A 12,338-nucleotide genomic window follows, 5' to 3' on the forward strand; every position below is an offset into this window, starting at 1 on the left:
AGTGTTATATTGATAATAGTAGCTCGGGGAGCTAGAGGAGCAGCGGTTCAGAGAGTTGTCAGACAGCAGCCAGAGGGTTATCAGCAGCTTCAGCAGTTTGAGGTGAGTTTCCCTTTGTGTGAATGGGTCTACGGCCACAATGCCGGCCCATGTAGTTGTGAGTAGGAAGACCCGGGGGTTAGCCCTAGGCACTGTTTGCTAGCATGATATTCAGGACCAAGGTCCAATGTCGGGCGGGTGCCCAAGGAATGGTTTGCATGATAGAGTATACTTGTTGTCTGTGTGATACTTGTATGTGCCTGGTAGGGAGGTGAGTGTAGGCGAGGTCCCGTATCTCACCAATAGCAGAGCGTGGACGGTGTTCCATATCTCATTAGCAGCAGATCAGGGGCGAGGCCCAAGTTAGGAAAGGAGTGAGTGTGGGCTGGGCCCGTATCTCACTATCAGAAGAAGCGTGGACGGGGTTCCATGATTCATCAGTAGCAGGACAAGGGCGAGGCCCAAGATAGGCGAAGCCTTAGAACAGGATTAAGTAGTATATATTTAGTTATGTGTTGTGGTATGTTTATGTGTTACTATATGTTAGCGGGCGGGGCCCAGGGACAGGCGGGGCCTAAGAGAAACAGATCTGTATCCGAGCGGGGCTCGAAGCCAGGCGGGGCCCGGAGCGGCGGGGCCGTTGAAGCGGGCGAGGCCCGAGGTAGTGGGCGAGGCCCAAAGTAGCGGGCGAGGCCCAAAGTAGCGGGCGTGACCCAATATTTACAGTATGTGATTATGCAGGGTATGTGGTAGGTTGGGGAACTCACTAAGCTTCGTGCTTACGGTTTTCAGTTTTGGTTTCAGGTACTTCCGGTAGCGGAGGGAAGAGCTCGGGGTGATCGCATGGCACACACCATTGATTAGACAGCCTGGGATGTTTTACTCTGATGAAATGAACAAGTGTTTTGAAAAGATACTCTGATTTGTTATATAACTCTTTTAGTATGTTTGAAATGATTTAATACTATGGTTTAGTTATGATTTAAAAATGAAATTTTTGGCCTTGAATTTTGGGATGTTACAGAATCACAATATCTTCAAATCATTCTTACATGTAAGATTTTATATAACACAAATGACACAAAAGATTGACCTTTTAATAGTAAAATTTTCACTAAATACTAATTAAACATAATATAAGTTATAAAACTTTTGAGTGTTAAATCAATAATTAAGAAAACTTTTGAGTTGCATTAGTTAAAAAAAGGGGTTTCAAATGAATGTGGTTTGAGGAAGTTAAAAAAGGGGGTTTCAAATGCATGAGATTCAAGAAAAAATGCTAGCTTTATAAGTATGTATGATAATTTAAATATTTGTCGAGTTATATTTTTTTTTAAAAGTTTGTGGATATTTCATCAAGTTCATTATCAGAGATAGTGATGGTGACGGAGATTTCTCTCCGTTGTCTGGAATTGTAAACTTAATTTATTTTGGATAAAAATGGAATTTAGAGTGCAAGAGACATGTATAAACGATATGTCACCAAACACAAATATATATATATATATATATATATATATATATATATATATATATATATATAATTGCTAGGTATTTAAACATATGTATAGAACCTCAAAAACGTTGTCGTTTTGGCTAAAATAGACCACCGCCAAACCCATAATTACATTCCTTCATCAAATTCGATTTTGCTCTTCTCTGTAGTTGTCGTGATGTTCCTCTCCATCTGGTCGACATCCACCTCAAAGATTTTAATGCCAGAACTTTCAAAACTACGACACAATTGGAAAAGTCCATCAAATAGCCTTCCCAAATTTTTGGGGTCATCCTCAGTGATTGTCATTCTTCTATTCTCCGTCCCCACAAACAAATTTATCTATATTGATTCTATTTTCATTGTTTGTGGTGCTTTTCTCCTTGCCTCCATAACCGTTTGCTCAATTCCACACCTAAATCGATGTGGTTCTCATCCAAAAATGTTTGTCTAACACTATTCCTAAGATTGTTCCCACTTTTGCTTGCTGCCGTTCTCCTCCGCTTCACTATTGTTTTCCTCCGCCTCGCTTATATATAGAAGGAGAATAACTAGAGAGATTTTCTATCCAAGGAATGGGATGATTATCCCTAGTCGTATGAAAATGAGTAAAGATTTGAGATATGCCGACAAGGTGTTCGATGAAATGTCACATAAAGATATGGTTGCTTGCAATTTCATGATTTCAGATTTGAGTTATGTATATCCATTAAGGAGAATAAGTTCATAACCGTCGGCGTTTCAAAGGGTTCTACACCCAACCTTAGTTACCCAACAACCACATATTCACTTTTCCATATATATATATATATATATATATATATATATATATATATATATATATATATATATATATATATGGAAAAGGGAATGTGTGGCTGTTAGGTAGCTAGTATTAGGTGTGGAACCTAAAAAACGTTGTCGTTTTAAGGTGAGATGTATTAAATCCTGTATTCCTCTTGTACCGACCTATTTTTCTTCTTTCCGTCAACATTCCTATATTTATCGGCTTCTTTCTTTTCTTCATCTGAGTAATCTCTTAGGAGTATTGTACGCAATCTTTATGTGTTTAATTTGCAAGGAACAAATCTGAAAAGTGATGATTTAATATCTAAGGGTTGGCCCTGTTGCCGAATGCCACAAATTATATCCCTCGTCCTAAACCGATTTACACAGGTTAAGTTATACATCCCTTGTTTTAATTAGACTTACTTTTCTAGTTGTTTAATTTAATTTAGTTCTTTGGAAACCTATTAAAATTTGATCCCATTTAAAAACATCTCGATTTGCAGTACTTTCTTTTTCCCCTTTTCATTTTCCATTTAATTTTTTGGTTTCTACCTTCTTATATTTCATCTCTCTTATTACTATTATGAGTTGTAATTAGGTTTTCCATTTTCTCTCTATTAAATTTCAATTTGTTGTTAAGTCCTTATAGCACAGTATGTTGGTATTAGGTAAATCTTAATTACATCCCATAAAATTAGATTTCTTTTAATTTATACGATAATTATATCCCATTATTTTTTTTTTGAATTTTCATCTAGTCATCTTTAAAGTAGTTATTACAAATATTAACTATCAATGGAGATGAAGTTGTCGTTAATCAAAACAATTCATTTTTTGTTTGTTTATTTTTTAACTTCAGGTAATTTAGTTCTTGGGAATTCTTCCATCTATAGTTTCCATTGATGGTGTCTATCAATGACTAGTTGAACTTCTCATCAAAGATAAAAGACTTGTTTCTACTTGGAAATCCCTTTCAGGTGGTAGCTGATATCAGTAGAAACAGAATGAAAGAAAGGCTTGAAGTTATGTAAAGGCAACATTATCAATAGTGAATACTTTACCAAAAACTAGAACCAATCATTGAACTTTGAATATGTGTTTATGTGATGAATTAATTGAATTGTTGTAATTTTTTTACTTAAATTCTTCGTTGTATGCCATTTATGCCCTTCAGCTTTTTTCTTACAAATGAGTTTTATTATTTTTATTTACCTATAATTGCAATCACTTCTGTAATTGAGATGTCATGCTATGCTAAACCAAAGGAAGCTAATTGTAATCCCCATACAAAAGCCTTGAAGAAATTTACTCAACTTTGACTCAATGGTTTCTGTTTTAAATGCAAAACTCATTAACAACGAAAATCCAATATCCAAATTTCAGGTGAAAAAAACATAACACGGAAAAAAAATGCAAGTTCTTCATCGTATCCTTTCTCAAAACAGGTTGGATGAGGTTGATGAAATGACAGCACCATATCACCTACTATTTACCATATAACTCTTTGTCTTTTAAAGCTTCTTCCGCCTGATGAAAAAACAAATGTAAGCATTTAACCACAAAATATGTTACCTATTAAGCAGTATATAAAATAATACATTACCTTTTTAATAGAGCACCCACTGATATAATGACCTAATCCCCCACAGTGAGAACAAGTTCTTTTTTTCTTCACCATTTCCAAAGAAGATTTGATTCTATTTGCATTTTTGGGACGCCCTTTCGTATTAGTCGGAAGAAGAGGATCCCTGATAGATATTTGAGGCACCATGTCTACTTGAGAAATGCCTGCACAAGATTCTTGAGATGTATTTGGATGTTGTCACAACTAGGAATTTTGATGCTTTGTAACTACAACAATTATATCAATTATGAACCAACAATGTGAAAACATGTATGATGCTTATTCAATAACAACAAAACTCCACTCGAACACCTTATTCAAGCACTACAAATAGTCAACAAAGAATTGGAAGCCCTAGAAATCCCGGTTTAAGTCCATTTTGGACTAGGATTTCCTTATTGGGCCTAATGGACCAATAAGCTTCCAATTTAACTATCTTGAACATAGAACTCTCAAATGGACCCTAATTGGGCCCATATACATGAAACATAATATTTTGGGCCTTATAAGCCTAAAATGAATTTGGTTGTCTTTAATGGGCCTTATTGGATCACAACAAATTTAAATAGCCCTAATGGGTCATAAAAATCATTCTTTGATTTAATTGGGCCGAAAATCATCTAAGTGAATCATAAGATGGGCTTAAGAGCAAAAAGCCCAATATTCTTTCTTTCCCCTCTCCTTTTCTCGGCCCAACTACACCAAAAATGAGAGGAAGAGTTGACTTTCATTGCCACCTCACTAATACCTCTTGGTTCTCCATGCAAATTTCCCATGTTTCCATGCATGTCAACTCACAAGTCTCTCTCTTCCCCTCTCTCTTTTTCTCTCGGCCGAAGACCAACACAAACACACACACACCTCACCAAAAATTCTCTCTAAATCACTCTCAAGATCATCCTCTTCTTCTTTGAAGATCTCGAAAATTTGGCTTGAAGTCTAAGGATTTTCATCAAGTAATTCACATCCTTGGTAAGTTATTTCTTTGATTCATAACATATCTTCTTCATTCCATCAACAATCTCCCTTATCTCATACAAAATTCGTGATCTTGTCCCTTAGAACACATCTAAGTCAAAAATCTTCCAAGAAGACTTGCTAGGATCGAATTTTCTTCATCTCTTCCTTCAAAAACCGAAACCACAAGCAAAGTTGAGCTTCATACCCCCCTCTTTTCGGATTTTATATGTTTTATGGGGGAGAATACAAGAAAATGTGTATATCTATGTGTATGTGTATGCTATGTGTGATTTTATGCATGTATGTATGATTTTATGTGTTTTTCTGATGAACATGTAACCAAAAAGGGGTGATAACTCGAGATCTATGGCATGAGAAAGGAAACAAACATGATCTAAGTTATTTTACACTAAACAAGTCAAGAATAATAACTTATAAGATCATGATAAACATATTTCAACATAAAACCCATTTTTGGGCTTAAATTGTCAAATATACAAAATTTGGGTTAAAGGTTGCCAAATCACGGTTTCTTAAGGGTCAAAAGAGTCAAAACAGTTACAATAATTGTTTTTCTGAATATTAAAATTTTCAAAGGACTTGAAATGTAAATTTTTAGCTTAATGGGATAATTTTGGGCTTTTCGGCCCAATAAGCCCAAAATTGCGAAAAATGACATTTAAAGGGGCTGAAATGATAATTTCTTCAAAACAGGGGATAAAAAGTGTAACAAAACTATTTCAAGGATTAAAATTCCTTTCATTTCCAAAAAGGATAAAAAATGTAAAGTTTTTGGATTTTGGGCCAAAACTGTAAAAATTGTGAAAAGTTGGGTTCCAACCGGAAAATACTATTCTAAAAGGGCTGAAACTGTTAACAAAATAAGTTTTGAGTTAAAACTATCATTTCAACAAATTTATGATGCAAAAATGCCAAGAAAATGTTTTAAGGACTAAAAACGTCTTTTCTTTTATATAAAGGACTAAAACTGTTATTTTTTTTATAAAAAGAAAGGTGTTGAAAAGGTCAAACCACTATTTTTAAGCAAATCATTTCATTGAGTCAAAATACAAAATCACGACTTACGAAAAATCGAAAGATGAATACACGTTTAACTCCAAATATCGTTATAAACGAATCGATCGGTCTCGAATCGATACAAAAACAATAACCGTTCAATCAAACCCTCCAATAGATATGCGATACCTAAGACGAGCAAATATTCAAACTTTGGGCTAGAAAGTTTCAAATCATGCTTGTTGGACCTTGCAAGTCCAATAACATGATCTTTGGGCCCAAAGGGATAACGCTTATATGTTATTGGGCCTCCTATGACCCAATTCCATATAAAAGGACTTTCAATGGCTTTTATGTGCTATTGGGCCCTAGTGGTTCATTAGTATTGCTAGTAAGGTCAAAGTAATCAAATGCGAGTTGGGCCAACGTGTCTTTCGCATCCGCGACAGCCTAAGGTACTTACGATAAGTAGCAGGACTTCGTACTCCTCTTCTCTTCGTTCGCTAAGGCTTATGAGTAATCAAAGTAGACGGAATTAGGACGTTATTCAACAGTAATCAAGGTGGTCTGGATTAAGTGAGTAACAACGGGCGATACCTTTATGGGACGTTCGTAGTTGGCTGTTATAACTTGTCTTCACCGGACCTCGTTACGACGACTCACTAGGTTTATCCAACACCATCCGAGTATACAAGGATGAGTAATCAAAAGCCATTCGTTGTCGCGGGATATCAATTAGTAATCACGTTTATCTTTCGACATCGGGAAACATCGGGTTTTCCGGGAAAATCAATACTACTCGCTCGGAATTTCTATAACTATAATACAAAACACCCTTTTTATATATATATGCTTTGAAATCATTCATGCATCAACTTATGGATCTTCACACTTTGATAAACTATTGTCTTTTCAGAAAATATCGGATTTTCTGGGTTTTACAAACTATACAAATCATTTTTATCACAACTTTGCTTATGAACTCACCAACATTCCATATGTTGACGTTTTCCAAAATAACTTGTATTCTCAGGTAACAGGTAAGAGGAAGAGTAATGCCAATTATGTTAGGATGTTTTGCTTTGAAAACTTTGAAACAATTTGTGTTATGAATGTGTAATATTTAAAACAATGTACTGTATGTAAACAATATCAGTTGTAATGTATTGATGCATGGTGATGTTTATGTTATGATTCATGTATATTCATTGTGATGGTATTCAATTTAAGTCACGCGAGCCCCCGGACGTTTCCGCCGTCTGGTTTCGGGGGTGTGACAGATGTCCTTTCGCCTTTTTCCGACTAAGCTGGTCTTCTAAAAACTTTACCAAGAAATTATTAAGCTTTCTTATCTCAAAAGAGGAGTCTCTTGCAAGTTCAATTGCTTTATTATAGTTTGCACGAACACACCACTCCGTTAAGGCACCAACTCCATTTTCATTGTTGATTTCTTCCAATCCAATGTTGTTACTATCCACCTTGAATCTAGAATCAAGTGTCCACCTAGGTAAAATATAGTGATCAGGAAGGGTTTCAACATGTCTCTTCTTGATCACATATAAACTATGCTTGCACAATATCCCATATGTTTCAAATTTAGCACATGAGCACTTGACATTTACTGGATTCAAGAAATGAAAGGTAACAATTCTCCAACGCATTTTATCAACATTCAACTGCCCGACTCTATACTTAATTTTTTCTGTACTTTTGCTTAATGTTTCATGAGTTAAATTGCCCATAGCTTCTATCCATTCTTTTTTAAAAGCCTCAAACATCTTTCTAGTATAACATTCACTCGCTTTTGCTTCTATTGGATGAACAGAAAATAGAACTGGTTTTGAGTTCATTGTCTTAAAGTCTTCATCTTCTTCGGCAGCTCTTCGAGAGTGAACTGCTTTATCATATTGTACAACAAATTCATTCAACATGGTTTTGGAATTAACAAATCCGTCAAAAAATGAATGAATACTCTCACTTCGTCCGCTTGTTGTCATGCCAGCGAAGAAAACATCCTTCAGAAAGGCTTTAGCCCAATGTTTCCGTTGGTAATACATCTCGGTTAACCAACTTTTGTTTTCTAGGTTATACTTATCACGTATACCTTCCCACTTGATTTCAAACTCTTCTATGATATCACTTTTTACCCATGATTTATAGGAATCTTTAAAATCACTATAACGAGCTACAAGTGGTCGAAGATGTACTTGCTCATGCTTCTTAATATGCCATGCACAAAAACGATGCCGAGTGTTTGGAAATACTTTGCTGATTGCGTTACCTATAGCTTTATCTTGGTCTGTTATTATTGCTGATGGATACTTTTCGAACATACACTTCAAGAAATGCTCGAATAACCATTTGAAAGTTTCTTCTTTTTCATTTTCTAGCAATGCACCACCAAAAAGTATGGATTGACCATGATGATTCACCCCAATAAAGGGAGAAAATGGCATCTTAAATTTGTTCGTCATGTACGTAACATCAAACACGACAACATCCCCAAATTTTGTATATGCATCCCTTGATCTTCCGTCGGCCCAAAAAATATTTCTAGGAGACCCATCCTCAAACAAATCCACGACAAAATATTGGTTGGTATCAACTAATGTTTTATCTTGAAAATGTTTAATGAGCCCATAAAACTCTTTACCTTTGTAGTTTCTTCGTTGCTCGGATAGTACATCAACACATTGCTTGGAAGTAACATCAGCTTCATATGGAGATTTTATTGCATTTACAGCCTTTTTAATTTGAGAAGGCTTCAACCCTGATTGACCAAACTCCACCATAAGAGATTTGCATGCCATTGAGCGGTGGAACTTCGCATGTGAACGATGTTTCATTACTTTTGTTGGTGTAATACTCAACTCATGGTTATGTGTATCATTAAAAATATCCACAAACCATTTTCCATCTTTCCTTTTTGAAATCCGAAGCATCGCTTCACATCCGGTTCGTAAAGCTCTACGACGTTGCTTTGTATTTCCACATGAACTAGCACCCTTCAATCTTTTAAAACCTTGTTTGTTGCACACATACATCTTGCGATAAACATCCTTTGTTGTCTTATTCTTATAACCCCAATGAGTGCGTATGCCAAATCCATGTAGAAATGCATATCTATTATAAAATGTATATGCATTTTTAGGGGTATTGAAAACCTTTCCCATGATACTTTCATCTTCATCATATTCAAGACCTGTATCGATATCATTTACATCCTCATTTTCCGAAGATGATACAAAATGACCATTCATGTCAACATCTTCAATTATATGTGTTTCAAAAGGCTGATCGACTACTTGATTTTCTAAAGTAATATTGTCATATATGTCCTGTATCAAGATAAAGATAGAAAAGATGTACTTAAGAAACATTTAATAATTGGAACTGTTTTAGCAACATCATCAGGATTCAATATCTAAATAATGATCTTTTTAAGTCAAAGTTGTATTTACCTCAGACATCATCTTGATCTGGGTGTGTAGCAAACCACTAACGGATCTGATATGGATTGTAAGAGTGACGATTATGAAAAGCAATAAAAAAATATTAGCATCCCAAAAATCAAAGAGGTGTATGGTGAAAAAGAGAGTCTGTATACAGAACTTAATTTCTATTAATAACATACTTAAAACATAGAATTATATAACAAGAAACAAAACACTAGCGTAGACATAATTATGCAATGATGATAAAAAAAACTAAATACTCACAAACAAGTTAGTGGGTTTGTTGGGTTCATGGATTTAATAGTATGAAAATACAATTAAACAAAAGTTCTATTCCAATAGGTTTTGTGATGGCATACAAATTAATTGACGGTTAAGTTGCTTAAAAGAAATTATTTCTAGAATTACTATCCTAACTAAATAACAAAATGATTTGAGCTAAGATCCAAATCGTACAGTATTGATGAAACCTTCAATTTTTTTAGAATTACTATCACCGGTGAATTAGATATGTGGGCCATCATTAAAGCGATACAAAAACCTATGATTACAATAACCTGTAATTACAATAACAAAAATAAGGATACTAAAGACGTTACCTGGAAGAAAACGGAGATGAAGGATTGTAATAAGAAAATTAGAATGGCTTTGAAAGACGATAAACCCTTTTCCCAAATAAGGTGGGCTAATATTAAGAATAACAAAGAAGAAGATCACGATATCTACAGAAATTGGTGGGAAAGAAAGAATTATATTTGTGTAGATCGTGATCATCGTATCAGTTCAGTAAATAGATAAAAACGAAACTTTAAAAACGAAACTTTTGGGAGGACTGATTTGGAGAGAAGTGATAAGTCGATTTTAGAAGGAAAAACGGGATTTGATTGAATTACTTCAAAACGTCGATGTTTTTAGTGTTCTATACCCAATGTGAGATACCTATAAGCCACACATTCCCTTTTTTTTATATATATATATATATATATATATATATATATATATATATATATATATATATATATATATATATATATATACCATCTTATAAAAAGTTTATGTTTGTGGGCCCTCTAAATTTTAAGACATTTATTTTAAAAATAAGGAAACTAAAGCTGGACTCTTGGATCTAAATTGAACGGCTATGATGTTGCTATTGGTGATTAATGATTTTAACCAATCAGAATAGAGAATGTAATTTACTCTTTAACACACACACGGATAAGAGGAAAAAATGAAACCAGTTGCCCTAATTTACTTTTGTCTTTCAATCTTCCGTCAAACACATCCCCCAAACCTCATCATCCTCCTCTTGGAAGTCGTTTAACCCACATAAATCGGAACTCGAAAGCCACTGAATCCACCGTCCGCTCGTCCTTCCTCACGACAACCACTACACCCACCCACCTACTGAATCCTGTCGCCGAATCATTAAATCTTCATTTCCTTTGTCGTGTATGTCAATCGATTTTTGGTGTGGCTTTCGATCTCATCTACTAGGTCTCAAACAATCTTTAAGTCTTCTAAGAGTGTACCGATCAAACAAGAGAAAGGTTGGGTTTTTTTTGACTTGGTTTGATTTACAGTTCTAAAAATCTGGAACGTAACTTTCCAAGAACCTTGAACGAACCACTGTTGTTTTTGTCTCTTGGTGTTTTAGATTTTTAACAGGTTATACTTCTTTTTATTGCATTTGTTTTGTTGAACGAACCATTTCAGCATGTTATGGTAATTTAATTTAATTTTTTTATTTCCATCATAGCTCTTACAAGATTCATTTTACACATAAAAGAGACTGATTTTGTGATTTACTCTTCTGTTGTGTTTTTGTTTGATAGCAGATCAAGAACGAATGATATCAGATTTCCAAGAACGAAGTTTTATTTTATTTAGGTATAAGAATTCATGTTCATTTAATTTCTTTTACATCAGATCTATTTTGCTTGATGTTTAACTTCAATGTTTGGGTTTAGTTTTTCAGATCTGATGAAAGAGCGACTCATTGTGTCACTGATGAAAGAGTTTGGGTTTGGTTTTTCAGATGAAAGTTTGGATTTGGTTATTTAGATCTGTTGAAAGAGGTTGATCTCTCATTTCTTTTGCATATGAACTTTCTTCTACATGTTTTTTTTGTTGACATAGATCTACATCATCAAACTAGCACACTACCCTACTGTTGACACCTAGATATTGAAAACAGTAAGAAGTTTTTTTTTTGTATTCTGATATGTGTTTCTATCTAAATTATTTCGGTCAATTTCTATTTTAATATATTGTAGCTTCTTTCAGATCTGATAAAACCAAACGAAACAAAGACAATCACGAAAAGGGTACGACAACCAACTCTAGCTTCACCAGATCCAAATCTAACATTGCTCTTAGATATGTATCCATGTGTATGTATTAAAAATGTGTGCTTTTAATTATTTATGTATATGATTTATTGTGTGTGTTTAATTGTATTTTTTTTTAAATATGTGTATGTTCTGTTGTGTGTTTCTAACGACTTTAGTTGTTTGTTTTGATTTTTAGATCTTGAATTATCAAGTGAGTTGGATAATTTATGGCCACCATTTGTAATCTTTCAGTCTTAAGATGTGTGAAATAAAATAAAAAATCCTTGACAAATAAAATATTGTTAAGAAAATTGAAGTTGAGAAAAAATTACGCTGGTTGTATTTTGTATATTAATAATCAAAATTAAGGATGTGTGGTTTTTCAAAACACATACAATATAAAATACACATAATTATAATTCTTTGTACCGTTTGTTTTCATTTATGTAATCTTTATTTTCAAGTCTTTCTATGTTCTAAAATCTTTAAAACCTTATATAAGTTTTTATTTGTTTAACCTTTTAAAAAACATAACTATGCTTAATAAAATGTAAAAAATAATTTTATTTTTCCATATATAACTCCTTAGTATATGTTACTATATAATTTGTCTACAAAAACCGCAT

General features: G+C 34.0%; 1 protein-coding gene and 2 long non-coding RNA genes across 4 annotated transcripts; 2 read left to right on the top strand and 1 right to left on the bottom strand.

The window, feature by feature from the left end:
• The first annotated feature begins 2,405 nt into the window (after positions 1-2,405).
• Positions 2,406-3,534, top strand: LOC145132281 (uncharacterized). Its single transcript, XR_013717972.1, has 2 exons — positions 2,406-2,710; positions 3,183-3,534. It is a non-coding gene; the product is annotated as an uncharacterized LOC145132281 (long non-coding RNA).
• Positions 3,535-6,955: 3,421 nt separating this feature from the next.
• Positions 6,956-10,293, bottom strand: LOC145132280 (protein FAR1-RELATED SEQUENCE 5-like). Of its 2 annotated transcripts, XM_079067011.1 has the most exons (3): positions 9,979-10,293; positions 9,386-9,431; positions 6,956-9,262 (listed from the first exon to the last, which is right to left on the bottom strand). In XM_079067011.1, the coding sequence occupies exons 2-3, from the start codon at positions 9,395-9,397 to the stop codon at positions 7,145-7,147; spliced, it is 2,130 nt and encodes a 709-aa protein (XP_078923137.1). In that variant the 5' UTR covers positions 9,398-9,431; positions 9,979-10,293; the 3' UTR covers positions 6,956-7,144. The 2 variants fall into 2 exon arrangements, with proteins under 2 accessions (XP_078923137.1, XP_078923136.1); XM_079067010.1 differs by lacking the exon at positions 9,979-10,293 and having other exon boundaries at positions 9,386-9,955.
• Positions 10,294-10,607: 314 nt separating this feature from the next.
• Positions 10,608-11,901, top strand: LOC145133983 (uncharacterized). The gene is made up of 2 exons (XR_013718853.1): positions 10,608-11,269; positions 11,350-11,901. It is a non-coding gene; the product is annotated as an uncharacterized LOC145133983 (long non-coding RNA).
• The last annotated feature ends 437 nt before the right edge of the window (positions 11,902-12,338 follow it).

The sequence above is a fragment of the Lactuca virosa genome, chromosome 8, assembly GCF_052849685.1.
Source record: "Lactuca virosa cultivar CGN04683 chromosome 8, Lactuca_virosa_CGN04683_v6, whole genome shotgun sequence".
NCBI classification, from domain to species: Eukaryota; Viridiplantae; Streptophyta; class Magnoliopsida; order Asterales; family Asteraceae; genus Lactuca; species Lactuca virosa.

What these genes read in the sequence shown, in the direction of transcription:
- LOC145132280 (XM_079067010.1), bottom strand. Translation starts at nt 9,556, where the DNA reads ATGTTATTAATAGAAATTAAGTTCTGTATACAGACTCTCTTTTTCACC. An exon ending in AGATCAAGATGATGTCTGAG is followed by an intron (nt 9,263 to 9,385) that starts GTAAATACAACT and finishes ATCTTGATACAG; the next exon opens with GACATATATGACAATATTAC.